This window comes from Suillus subalutaceus (genome assembly GCF_016647625.1).
Source record: "Suillus subalutaceus strain FC151 chromosome Unknown DFJ58scaffold_5, whole genome shotgun sequence".
NCBI lineage: Eukaryota > Fungi > Basidiomycota > Agaricomycetes > Boletales > Suillaceae > Suillus > Suillus subalutaceus.
The window spans coordinates 628,565-641,478 of NW_024540254.1; the positions used below are offsets into that span (position 1 = coordinate 628,565).

The window sequence follows — 12,914 nt, forward strand, 5'->3', positions numbered from 1 at the left end:
ACGTCATCAGTGACCTCCGCAGAAGATTCATAGTTACGGCATGGCCTGTTTGTTATCAAATAATGTTTGATACCAAATCATGGTAGCTCGGGATCTTCAACTCCCCATGAAAATTACTTCGACGGGGATTCTCGGCCTGGGAGTCGGTTTGTTTTTTTATAATTCCCTAGGTTTGGCGGCCCTATTGGCGGATACGTCTCGTCATCTGGTTCGTCTGAAAGAGGTATGTAGTGAACTATGTATATTATAATATGCCTTGAGGTCGGTTATTCAAGATATTCCCACTAGCGCGGGGAACTGTTAGGAACTGCCACCAGCCTGGAAGTAGTAGGACATTTCATATATTAAATTTGAACCATGGCCCAAAGATTTAAGTCCGTTCATATTCATATTGTCCAAGTGATCAGGCCATCTGACATGCACAGAATGTTGATGTCAGTCTATGAATAAACGAGATAAACACGCGGCCGAACAGATGAATTCGTCGGCCGATCATGATGTACAACGAGAAGTTCAAGTGGGTGCTGAAACATGGATCGTACCTGAAGTGATGACTATTAGACGCCAGACAGTACAATCTCCGAACTCAATTCTTGCACAAGTTTTACGTCAAACCTTCGTGATGGAGGCATAGCCTGTATCAACTGTGGCGATGAATAGAAGACGTAGACAGGTCATTTAATACGGCTTGTAAAGTGGACCGAGTTAACGCACTACATCATGAATGTCACCGATCCCAGCACCCTAGTAACTGCCTCAGGGAACGTACTCCCTCCATTCAATGTATACACCATGATTGGGCCAGTAGTGCTGGGCGCGCTCGTTAACGCCTGCCTCTTCGGCGGTCTCGTCGTTCAGACTTATGTCTATTATGCAAATTTCCCCAACGATCACCCAGTGATGAAGCTCACGGTCAGTGATCCTAGTATGTGGATTTAGAACACGAGTCGCTGACTGGACGCCATGTTTTCAGGTAGCAGCCATCCTGTAAGTGGCTTATGTAGCCTTTCTCCCTGCTCTACCCGAGCCAATCAAATTGTAAAGTGCATCGCAGATTGCACATCTGATTTGTGTATCAGCGACATTGTGGAATGTTGTTGTCAACGGCTACGGCAACCCTCTGACACTGTTGATCTTCCCGCTGGGAGCAGACGCGACCATCCTCTTCACTGCAATTACAGGGGCACTGGTAGAGGTAAGATCATTCATCGAATTTGATGGAGATTCTGACCAGCATGTATGTAGTCATCCTTCGCGTTTCGGCTGTGGAAGCTTTCGAAAACACTTACTCTGCCCCTTATCTCGCTGGCACTCTGTTTATTAGCTCAGTCTATCGCGCTCGCGATGGCAGCGAAAGCTTTCGCTATGACAAACCTTGTGACATTCGAAACCGACGAAAACAGACTCATCATACTTGCGCTCACCTCGCGTCTGGTCTGTGAGTTGACACTTACCCTGTCCATGGTGTGGTACCTGAGGAAGCAACGGTCGTCGACATTTTCAAGGTACGTTACATTACTTCCAATTCGTTCCGTCGTAATGATTTACAGGACAACGACCAAAATTGACCGTTTGGTTCTGTGGACTCTCGGTAAGTACTGTGCACTTTGTGGCAGATGACTCATCTTTTCAACCACCTCGCAGAAACTGGCCTTATAACTAGGTATGTGGCAAGACCTTCCTGGCGTGTTGGGGCTAATGTTATCTCGAGCCTGGTCGTGGTCTTTGTCATGAGCTTCGTAAGAGATCCATTCCCAGATGTACAGTACTGGACTGATTGCGAAAGAGTAGTTCCTAGCAACGAAGCAGAATTGTGAGTGAACCAGGATATCTCTCCTTCGTCGCAAAGTGAACATTTCCCAGACATATGGATTGGAATATATGCAAACCTTGCAACTGGTCTGTGTCCGCAAAATGCACATATTCGAAAACGCTTACTGAGTCTTTGCGTCTTAGTCAATGCGAACTCGTTGCTTGCATCGTGAGCTTTCTTGACTGGTCATTTGGTGACGCGCTCACGCGACTGTAGGTTAAACGGCAGATTAATCATCCGAAGCGTGCCAAACGACAGTTTAAACATGAATACTCTGAGTAGTTCATCTGGTGGGCGTAGCCGCAGAACTCAGGTTCGTAGATGGGTCGCCTTGCAATGTGGTTTACTGAAGTCGTCCGAAGTCTGTTGTGATCAACGTCACGCAGACAATCGGAAGCGCTCCAGGTATTTTCAAATACGATGAAGGCGAAGTTTAGGTTCGAGAAACTGGGGTAGTGACTACAACGACAATTTATGCGTTATATGATGAAGCTATTAACCAACTACCATTCGCTGATTCGGATGCACGCACGGGAACATCGAGAAACGTAGAGCCAAATGATAATTTTCTTTCAAGGAGTCCTCCAAAATCCTGGTAGCTCGAGTTGCCCAACTCACCACGAATATCATTTCAATGAGTGTCAACTGCTCGGTCTCAAGCCTTGGCCGTCGGGTCGGCTATTCAAGATGTACCCGTTAGCTTAAGGAACCAGGACAAGCTGCTACTTAAGGCTCGTCTGTTACGGTCAAAAGTGATCCGCATCCGTCATGCTCTAGAGCAAGAATCTTAATATCAGTATATATAAACGCGACGAGCACACAGACAAAACAGGTTTACTGACCAGAGTACGACAAGCACGGTGAGTGCTGAATAATGTCAGTGGATTGATAACCACGAGTCGCCAGACAATATTATTACTGAACTAGAATCTAGACCATTTACCTTCCGTTGCACTCGGCGGCGTAACTTCAAAGTCGCTTGCATCAACTCTTGGCGTCGAGTGAAAGAGATGGACGGGTGATTTAATACGGGTCGGGAAAGTGGACTGGATACCACCTCACATCATGGATGCTACCGCTTCTAGCACCTCCTTGTCTTTTGAAGTCGCAGCATTCAATGCATCCATCATTGTTGGACCGGTGGTGTTGGGCACACTTGTTGACACCTGCCTCTTTGGCTGTCTCGTCGTCCAGACTTATGTGTATTATGCGAATTTTGCCAACGACCATCGAGCGATTAAGTTCACGGTCAGTGAAACTGGCATGAGCATGAGACACGAATCACTGACCTGATGTAATCTTCCCAGGTAGCAGCAGTCTTGTAAGTGGCTTATATATCATCACTCCCTGTCCAGACCAGCCAAATTATTATATAGCGCAACACAAATTGCACATGTAATGTGTGTATCGGCGACACTGTGGAACACTACTGTCAGCGCATACGACGACCCTTCGGAACTTCAGATACTCCCATTGGCAGCAGCCGCGACTATCCTCTTCACTGGAATTACAGGGGCACTCGTTGAAGTAGGATTCCTCGTCGAATTTGATGGTGATACTCACCTGCACGTAGTCGTACTTTGCTTTTCGACTATGGAAGGTTTCGAAAAAACTTCTTCTTCCCTTTCTCTCCCTGGTACTCTGCACAATAGCTCAGGCTATCTCACTCGTGATCACGGTGCAAGCTTTCAAAACGACAAGCATTGCGGTATTCGAAATCGATCAAAACATGTCGATCACGCTTGCGCTCACGTCGCGTGTGCTCTGTGACCTGATACTTACCCTGTCCATGGCGTGGTACTTGAAGAAGCAGCGGTCGCAATATCCAAGGCAAGCCACATTACTTCCAATTCGTGCCGCTGTAATCATTTTGCAGGACGACAAACATGATTGACCGTTTGGTTCTGTGGACTATTGGTGAGCACTGTGCTCAATTTTCCAGATGTGACTTACATCTAATCGATCACTGTGTAGAAACCGGGCTGATAACCAGGTACGAGGAAAGACGACGATTCTGGCGTGTTTAGACTGAAGTTATGTTGAGCTTGGTCGCGGTACTTGTCATGAGCTTCGTAAGAGATCCTTTCTCGGACACGCAGTACTAAACTGATTGTGAAATAATGTGCAGTTCCTAGCAATGAAGCAGAATTGTGAGTGAACAAAGATCTCTATCCTTCGCCACGAACTAAATTTCACGCAGACATATGGGTTGGATTATATGCGATCCTTGCGAGCGGTCTGTGCCCGAACAATGTATATATTCGAAATACTCACCTAGGCCTTGCCCCGCAGTGAATGGAAACTCGTTGCTGGCATCGTGAGTCAGTCTCATTCATTTGGCGACATCGTGACGAGTTCAGGCTTTTGCAGGCTAAATGGCAGATTAATCTTTCGAAGTGTGACGAACCAAAACTTACGCATGAGCATTCTGAGTGGTCCAGGTGGTGGGCATAACAAACAACAAGTTCGTAAATGTATCATCTTGTAATGCAGTGTACTGAAGTCACATGGAGCCTGTTGTGATCAATGTCACCCAGACAGTCAGAGGTTCTCCAGAGATTTTCAAACACGATGAGGAGGAGGTTTACGATAAACCGCTGGATATTGAATGATAGCGGCTCATGCGTAGCATGATGAAGTGAGTTACTTCTCTGGTGAAGATCGAAACCCTTCTGAAAGCACAAGGCTTTAGTACTCAAGTCTCCAGGTCGAAAGGCTGACCCGTAATTGCATCATGATAGTCGATAAAGCGTGGGCTGTAACATATATAAGCATCGTGTTATGGCCGAAAAGTTGTTAGAACATTCGTGAACGTCAAGAAGTTGACTGGCAAAATTAATTGGAATTTGGAAGCCAAATAAGGAAATTTAAGTGAAGCGCCACAACTTAGGAATCAATTAATCACTTGACATGTATCTAGGGCTACGTCACTCTCTTCTGACATAATATCGGATACGGAAAATGAATGCTTTACCGGTTTCTCTATCCCGGCCTGACATTCCCCAATACTACTATATAGTAAGTGGGACGCGTCTCGTACACAAGCAGGCGCGTATGCACACTGGATTTTTCAAGGATGATAATAAATTCATAGGCAAACGGTCACACCGTGGGCAGTGTCAAGGAAGACACAAATGCAACATAGTATGTATGTTTCATTCATAACAAATGCGATTCAAAGGTCCAGGCTCCATGGCGAGATACGAGATATCTATGTAAGATAAGCCGAGCGCCATGGTGGGATACGATCTATCAGCTACGTCCAGCGTGCGATAAAGATGTGCAATAAAGATAACCCAATAAGCATATAGAAGATGCACTAAGCAAGAACGAAGGGAGGAAAACAAGTCAAAAATAGGAAATATTCGAAAGGAATGCAAGTAATAGAATGAACCTAGTGTCTTTAATCATAGAGAGAAGTGGTTTCAAGAATTGGAGACAACACTAGAGTACGGAAAAATTAGTAGCAGCGATAGATGCAGGGAAAGAGGGACATACATATTCCTAGGTCGCGTTCTTGGCAGGGACAATATACCCATGGACAATTTTGATCAACCCTTGGAGACAGAAATCGTACCCTCCATGCTCAGCATGCGCCCTGCTAGCAAGCAATGGCTTGCACCCCTTCTGGTGCCGACCCACAGAATCAACCCTCGACAACGATCTTTTGCAGTAGGGGCATTGGTAGGACATCTCAAAGTGGACGCTTTCGATGTGACGGCTCAAATGTATCATTACCCCTATGTCCGAGCAATCTTCGAATTGGCAGGGAGTGCGTTTCTTCACACCATGCCAACACCATAGGTGGTCTTCGATCCGGATCTTGTCCATCTCTACGAACAGACCACATGGCTGGTCAGTCCAATCGCATGAGCGTACGCAGATCAGTTCTGATGAGGGCTCCTTCGTAACGTTGTCGGACGCGCTGGGGTAGGAATCATCCAGTTCCATCACCCCAAATCTCCTCGTCCGAAGGGGATTGCCGTGGGGATCATGGGACCTGCGGCTACTGATGTTGACCGGCTTTGGGTCATGAACAGGCATGACCATGACTGTGGCACTGGGGTCCGCTAGCGTGTACGGGCCAAACTTCCCCTGGCTGATGACATTGTCCTCGGCGTTCTGGCGTCTGCGCTTGCGGGTTGTTGGTAGAACAGACAAACTTGAACTACTGTCCACGGATATAAAGGTCTCGCGGGATTTACGCTTGCGAGGCTTTTCAGAAGCCGTCTCGTCGAGAGCAGAGGAAGAAGGCTCTACACTTGAGCCCGCACTAGATACCGTCTGCAAGGGAGCATCTTCAACTTGACCTTGAGGGAATGTCGCGGTGGGGTAATATGTGTTGGATGGACCCGCGATGGTCTGAGGTTGCTGGTAAGGGTAGGAGGGTGCGGGATTATATCCATATTGGGGCCATGCGTGGCCCTGCAGCGGTGCTTGAACTTCTACAGAAGGCTGCGAATAATACGCACCACCAGGATGATATTCATACTGGGGCAATGCGGGGCCTTGCGGTGTGGCAGAGGGCTGCGTATGATGTGCACCTGGAGGCCCGTTCATGAAATAACCATGGCCATATTCATGCTGGGGCCACGCGTCGCCTTGGGGGGGCGCTTGCGGGACAACATTGGGCTGCGGAGGGTAGTAAAGCGTGGGATCATTGTGGGGTAACTGGGGAAGATCAGCCACTGGGGTCGTGAAATTCTCCAATGTCGGAAACGACGCCTGAGGATATTGAACATATTGTAAATCGGCCGAAGTCCTGGAGAAACAAATAAGTAACGATGGGGACTCTGTTGGAGTGTCACGTACCCTTCAAGTTGTTGCGGCGCTGCTACTTCATCATAGTTTGATCTGTGGTTGGATGTGAGTTGCTTGGCCCAGGTAGGCTAATTAAATCAACTTACCCATTAACGTTAGCATCGGCTTGGCCTGCCAGCGCGTTTTCGTCAAAGGCACGTAATTCCTCGCTGTTATTAAACAATCTGTCAAAGGCCGTGAGTTTGAGTAAGTGATTTGAAGGGGCTAGATGCACGTACTCATCCAACTGGGCGCGCAGTTCGGGGGATAATTCATCACTTTGGCTTTGGTAAGCCGCGACCAAGTTAGCTACGTCTTCTTGGGTAAGCTGAATAAAATCTAGGTCGCCAGGGAGCGACTGGTGGTCATTTGAAATAGGCATAGACTCGCTAAGAAAACGATGAGATGAAGTCCGCCATTGAACTCAAGATTGAAGACCAACCTATCGATTTGCGTTTGAAGGGAGTGAAATGAGGAACTAGATGTGAAAGCTATCGTTAGCATGTAAAGATATCGAACTGAGATGTGAGTAGACTCACATAGACATATCGATGAATCAAATAAATGAAGTGGCTAAGATGACAAGACGAAGTTGAAAAAATAGAGCAGTAATGAGAGAAGTGGACGAGGTAACAACGGGAGGTTTTTATAACTTGCGACAGGGCAGCAAAGCGGTAGACAAAGGATGGCCTGTGGACATGCATTGAAGCCATCGATTTAGCATTATGCCCCGACAACATATCGGAAAAAGGGAAGCGTCTGTGGATACTTCCATATAGGAAATGCTCCTGTGTGCTTGTGAATTCGATTTAGAATACACTGCTTTGTAGCATCACACACAGTCCACAAGATCACAAAGGTCACTTACCCTTGGTAAACGTGGAATGTGACAATCAAAGTACCGGTGGTTATTCACCAGAGGATCACATTACATATGGAGCAGTACAACTCCGATAAGGTTCCCAGGATGTGAACAACGGCATTCTTAAGGAGTAGTGTCACGGCACACTCGACCACCACCATGAACTTTGGCAGCGGTACCTGCTTAAGACAGCAGCCAGCAAACTCGAGCACGAGCGGGCAGTTGTATAGCTTAAAGTTGTCCAGTATATAGACACACGATTATGATGCAAGATGAGGGTAGCATTCTCTGTGCTGAACCATCCGTCAACAGTTATACTGTGAGGAAAAACAAGATAGATTACATATCGGTTTGAGATAGCCATATCAACAATCCAGGGTTATGATAAATTTTGTACGATGTATAGAGCTGCACGCCTCACGCAAGAGTTGTATTGATATTAGAATTCGCCATAGCCCTCAGTTAGTATGTCAGAAGGGAAGATGAGCGTTGTTTTTGTCTGTTGTGCAAAGGCTTCTAGGAGTTTCCTTATTCGGACACTTCCCCGCACTTTGCAAAGTTACTTTGATGCTGATCTAAATCGAGGACATCTGCTCCGCTCTCGACATGCACCAGTGTCTTTGCGTAGGTGAGATCCTGGAAGTGATTTTTTATTTTGTATTCAACGATAGACGACAACGTTTCTGCTCACATTTACTGCCTGATCTCATACCATCACCGGAAACTCAAGATCGACGTTCCACCTTCCGACTTGCACTCACCTGCCGTGCATTTCGAGATTTAGCATTGAATGTTCTTTATTCTCATCTGAGAAACTTATGGCCTCTTATTATCTCATCTAGACCTTCAACGCTCCATCCTGATACATTCCGTCCGTTGGTCCTCGCTTCCCGCGTACAGATTCTATCCCAACCACGTCAGGATGGCAATGCATATCTATCCCTTCTTGTATGTGCTCAAAAGTAAGTACCTCTTTTCCCAAACTTACGATTCCTCGCATGAAGCGATTGTTCTCTCACCTGTATCCCAGTTCTCAAACTTCTCTTACTACCCACAGTTGAGATCCTCGCCCTTGACTTCTCATCAGACGGTGGACCGGCCTGCCGCACTGCTCTCTGAGAGGAGGAACAAGGACGATGCTGATGAGTCCAAGTGCTACTGCTCCCGTGCGCTACACACGTACTGTCCGACGTCATCAGCTGTTTCTTCACGACTGTATATACCGCGTTTTTGCTCCTTGATGCAACTTCTCTTAACAAGTCACAATATCCTGACTCTGTCATCAACGTCACCTTGGGTTCCGGTATCACTCCGTACCGCGCAGCGCTATCAAAGTACTACAATGTCTCGAGGGCGGCCGCCATCCACTTGAGTACTTTACTTGCGCAAGAAATTCAGGAGGAAAGCTTTCCAGGTCAGAGCGAATATCGCACCTGGGATTTTCCCTTCTGAAATGACAAGCCAGTCGAGGTTTTGTTAATCTTTCTAGCTAATGATTGATAATCTTAGCTGGTAGCTCTGGTGAACTCGATAAGTCGCGGATTCTGGTAGGTGAGGTTGGGCGTGACGAAGATTTCGTACACGCTGCTTTGTTGCTGGCTTGCAACCAGTATGCATCATGATTTGGACGGTACGTTGATCGTGCCATTACCCGGTTTGTTATATTCACTCAATACTTGTCTGCAAGACCCTTGCCATCGATGGCGGGTATCTCCGAACACACTTGAATCACGCTTCCGTTTGCATTCTCTGACCTTCGCATGTATCATTATTCTCAAGCGCCCTTATATCGAATGCCAAATTATAGTCCCATTGCATGCAAAAGAACTTTAATACTTGATATGACACAATAATATTGTAACGGTAAGGGAGGGGTTATCACGGCGGTGTAGTGATTAAGTCAAGCACTGCATGTATGTCCTATTAATAGATAAATTACACTTTCCGCAATATAAAAATGTCGATTAGGCTTGTCGGTACTGTCAACTTAAATATCCCTCCTCTGATCTTCCTATGACCGGGGTATGATGGAATCCTCTCGGACGTTGCCATAGTACATTGCTCGTGGCACCGAGCGGGGATTCTCCAATGCGGCGCTGGCAGTAGCCCAAGATGTTAAGTTCTTGAGTGACGATAGCGTTGGAGTAGCTACTCTGCGAGGATGAGGGCGTGGTATATCATGGCCTTCCCGCGGACTGGCTTCGTCTGGCATGCAACTAGGTGGGGGTGGCGATGTCACTGAGCCCGACACCGTCTGGCTCGTAGCGAAGCTGAAGTTTCTCATCGTCCTGCTGAGGGTCTGCAATACTGACCCGCCGCCGGTGCTGGGTTCAGCATGTGTACGTTGTTCGACCTGGTTCATGTACGTTGAATGAATAGATGAGTCTGAGAGACCCCGTCTACGCAGGGTACGCTCGAGGAGGGGGCCAGGGATATCATCCGCTTCGCCATGTTCTGGACTAGTGTCAGCGTCAATCTCGCGTGACAAGTGTAAATTGCTCCGTTTGTGCGCGAGAGATCTGTCAATGGTCGTGGTACCGCTCTGCGAGGACTCATCTGGTTTGAAGAATGTGGAACGGACACGGCGAGGAGCAGGGGGAAGAACTACCCATGGGTCCGCTGCATCATTTGGGTGGGGTGCACCTGCGAAGATGCCCATGACGCTGCGTACATTTGAGGTTGACGCAGGAGGACGAGGAATAGTATCAACGTGGGACATCGGGCCAAACGGATGTGCTTCGTTTGTAGGATGAGCCGAGAATGTGCTTGTTACAGACTTGCCAACGCCAGCCCCCGAGAATTCGACGTTGACTATAGTAGCGGATGCAGCAAGCGCCGGGCCCAGCTTTGGCACTGGACGTGGCTGATGAATGACTCCACGACCAGGTCTAGGGGGTGATTGAGAAGGGTGAGTGCTCGACTCGCTTAATGATGAGCCGAAGAGCTTCGAGAATGGGGTCATCCAACTTGAGCCCGGTCCAGACGCCTTACTCTCTCTCTCCATCGCTTCAGCCTTTGCAGGGTCCAGTGCCATCTCACTAACCCTCTGTGCTATAGAAGGCTCTAGAATGACATCATTCAGCGTGACACGTAGCTGCCCAAGTTCCTCAAACACGTCCTTAAAAAACTTGAACAGCCCACGCAGATCCTTCCGGGTGCACATGAGCGTGGCCTTCTCATCCTCCAGCAGTATGCGGTACTGTGCACGCAGCTGAGTGATCTCCGAGAGGATGCTGCTTACTGTTGCACGTGATAGATGCTTAACGTCCGCGCCACGCAGATGCTGGCGTTTTAAGCGGTTTGTCAGAGTCAGCGCATCCGCCTGCGACATGCGCAACAGGAGTGACATTATCCGTTCTAGGAGAGCAGAGAGGTGTGAGGGTTGCCCATCCTGAAAGGAGGACGTATCCGATCGGCCATCATGAGGAAAAGACGATACAAGCTCGTTGAGAGACGGCATTGGATGCAACCCTAGCCATGGGTCTGTCTGCACCGCCTTGGAATACTGATTAGGATTGGTGAGCAACGAGTGATGATCCAGGTCGGACTCCTCCACGTCGGAGCTGAAGTGAGAAGATGGGTATTGTGGGCGGAGACTGGTATACTTCGTTTCTGAGGGAACCATTGACTCTGCTGGGGAAAGTGGACGTTGGCTGGTCTCAGGCGTGAGGGGCTCCTTGGGAGCCGGTAAGATATCGGCTGTACTTGTGAAGGAGATACACTTACAAACACACGACGAACCCTTGGCTCCGAGCTTGATGGACGTTTGACAGAGTTTAGTAGCTGAGTCAATTGTAAATGGATAGAAATTTGAATCAGTATATATTCTCGTACCGAATCTCGAATAAATGACGATGGGCCACTTCCCGTCCGTGAGTGTCTCGAAGGCGTATCCACTAATTACAACACCGTAAGTTACCGCGCATTGGACTTTGACATAAAATGCGGACCTCGTATTGGAGGTGAGAAGTTGATGTTCTGCTCCACTTGTGACTGTAGCGCTTGAATGTCTTCTCTTGACTCGGTAAGAAGCTTATGGAGTTCCTTATTGTCGGCTTTAAGGACCTCATTGTCAGAGACTAGCGACTCTAGCACTTTCATAACCTCCGAGTCCTCGGTTATCACCGAGCTAGTGTGCTGAGGATGGTCATTGGGGATTCGCTACATACGTGTGCGCATGACCCTTACCGTGTGGTGAAGATCTTCTAGGCGAGAGCGGACATCTCGTAGTAGAGATTCTGACGATTCTAATCGTTGCAAGCGTCGAAGTTCGAGATCAGCTTGCAATCGACGAACCTCAGCTCGTAGCTTATCTGTATCACGGGAAAATGGTTAGCAAAACCTGATCCAGAGACAATGAGAAAAGACTACCAGTACGATCCTTGAGAGCAGCAATATGTGCTTCTGCAGTCTTTGCCTTCTGTGCCTCACTGTCTTGCTCTTGTCGAAGGTCATCATTCTCTTGGAGAGCAGCAGCTAGTCGAGATTCAATCCCTACAGTACGTGCTTGGTATGCAGTCAGGCGCGTCACCGACGTCCGAGCTTCCTGTAGTTCCAGGAGTGCAGTATTGTGTGATGCCTCAGCTACTTCACTGTTCAATAACGCTTGCGTTAGCCGCTAGAATTGAAGCGTTAATACGACCCATATTATAAGGAAGACTCCAACCTTCTCCAGGACGGCATTATCTTTCACCAGCTGGGCCACAGGCGAATTGACTTCACCATGCATGTCTTGAAGTGGCTCATCCGCGAGATCAGCTGAGGCACCGCGCGGCGTGTGCACATTAGCCTGATACAAAATAAGCTACGAAGGCATGCTGTGATCGGGGCTTTACCTACCTCGTGTTGACGGACGTATGCCTCATGCCGCTGCAGTAGAGCAGAGCCAACCTCTGTGTAGAAGTTTACGGACTGCTCGTATTGGAGACGACACAAAGACATACCTGCGCTGAGATGCAACCGTTTCTCGAGCTTCTCCTTCGAGTCCAGCCAACTCTTCGTCGCTTGACACTCGGTGCTACCACAACAACAGCATGCGCTCTGCTGGAACTCCGAGGATGATACTTGGGAGAGATTCATTAAGGCTAGAGTTAGGTCGTCGATGTTACTATTGGCATGGTAAAGGCTGCTTGCGTCCACTGTATCTGGGGTAGCCGGACAGTAGTCCGGAACAGACTCATCGTGCATATCGAGTCCAGTCGATTGTTGTAAAAGAATAGGTGGTCGTGAGGCTCAACAGGAAAGACGGGAATATATAGTATGCAGTAAGTAATAGGGTAATGAACAAGGTGACACTGCTCAGAATGGCAACAACATTTAGACTTATAGATGTCGTGGGAATGCTACCTTACTGGGCGAATCTTAAATTGATGTGATCTGCCAGGCTGGAGGGCACGCCGACAGAGTGAGGTCAAAAATGTGAAGAGACCGGTGCAAAAC

At 48.0% G+C, this 12,914-nt stretch overlaps 5 protein-coding genes across 5 annotated transcripts; 3 read left to right on the forward strand and 2 right to left on the reverse strand.

The window, feature by feature from the left end:
- The first annotated feature begins 571 nt into the window (after window positions 1-571).
- DFJ58DRAFT_759869 (uncharacterized protein) lies at window positions 572-2,501 on the forward strand. Its single transcript, XM_041388377.1, has 12 exons — window positions 572-912; window positions 974-987; window positions 1,045-1,195; window positions 1,246-1,505; window positions 1,551-1,591; window positions 1,645-1,663; window positions 1,712-1,739; window positions 1,792-1,813; window positions 1,864-1,899; window positions 1,957-1,981; window positions 2,030-2,126; window positions 2,176-2,501. The coding sequence occupies exons 1-12, from the start codon at window positions 721-723 to the stop codon at window positions 2,248-2,250; spliced, it is 960 nt and encodes a 319-aa protein (XP_041250047.1). The 5' UTR covers window positions 572-720; the 3' UTR covers window positions 2,251-2,501.
- A 1-nt stretch (window position 2,502) lies between these two features.
- Window positions 2,503-3,707, forward strand: DFJ58DRAFT_741554 (uncharacterized protein; the record flags this gene model as incomplete). Its single annotated transcript, XM_041387148.1, has 4 exons — window positions 2,503-3,061; window positions 3,121-3,134; window positions 3,190-3,340; window positions 3,387-3,707. The coding sequence occupies exons 1-4, from the start codon at window positions 2,879-2,881 to the stop codon at window positions 3,705-3,707; spliced, it is 669 nt and encodes a 222-aa protein (XP_041250048.1). The 5' UTR covers window positions 2,503-2,878.
- DFJ58DRAFT_369277 (uncharacterized protein) lies at window positions 3,689-4,423 on the forward strand. The gene is made up of 6 exons (XM_041380076.1): window positions 3,689-3,730; window positions 3,788-3,885; window positions 3,942-3,963; window positions 4,014-4,049; window positions 4,106-4,130; window positions 4,184-4,423. The coding sequence occupies exons 2-6, from the start codon at window positions 3,850-3,852 to the stop codon at window positions 4,299-4,301; spliced, it is 237 nt and encodes a 78-aa protein (XP_041250049.1). The 5' UTR covers window positions 3,689-3,730; window positions 3,788-3,849; the 3' UTR covers window positions 4,302-4,423.
- A 534-nt stretch (window positions 4,424-4,957) lies between these two features.
- On the reverse strand, window positions 4,958-6,051 carry DFJ58DRAFT_759876 (uncharacterized protein). Its single transcript, XM_041388378.1, has 3 exons — window positions 5,312-6,051; window positions 5,051-5,257; window positions 4,958-5,008 (listed from the first exon to the last, which is right to left on the reverse strand). Exon 1 carries the CDS (start codon window positions 5,861-5,863, stop codon window positions 5,318-5,320), a length of 546 nt encoding a protein of 181 aa, XP_041250050.1. The 5' UTR covers window positions 5,864-6,051; the 3' UTR covers window positions 4,958-5,008; window positions 5,051-5,257; window positions 5,312-5,317.
- A 3,232-nt stretch (window positions 6,052-9,283) lies between these two features.
- Window positions 9,284-12,759, reverse strand: DFJ58DRAFT_741556 (uncharacterized protein). Its single transcript, XM_041387149.1, has 9 exons — window positions 12,419-12,759; window positions 12,315-12,367; window positions 12,142-12,264; window positions 11,847-12,093; window positions 11,664-11,788; window positions 11,426-11,612; window positions 11,310-11,371; window positions 11,202-11,258; window positions 9,284-11,151 (listed from the first exon to the last, which is right to left on the reverse strand). Exons 1-9 carry the CDS (start codon window positions 12,660-12,662, stop codon window positions 9,487-9,489), a joined length of 2,763 nt encoding a protein of 920 aa, XP_041250051.1. The 5' UTR covers window positions 12,663-12,759; the 3' UTR covers window positions 9,284-9,486.
- Window positions 12,760-12,914: the final 155 nt, after the last annotated feature.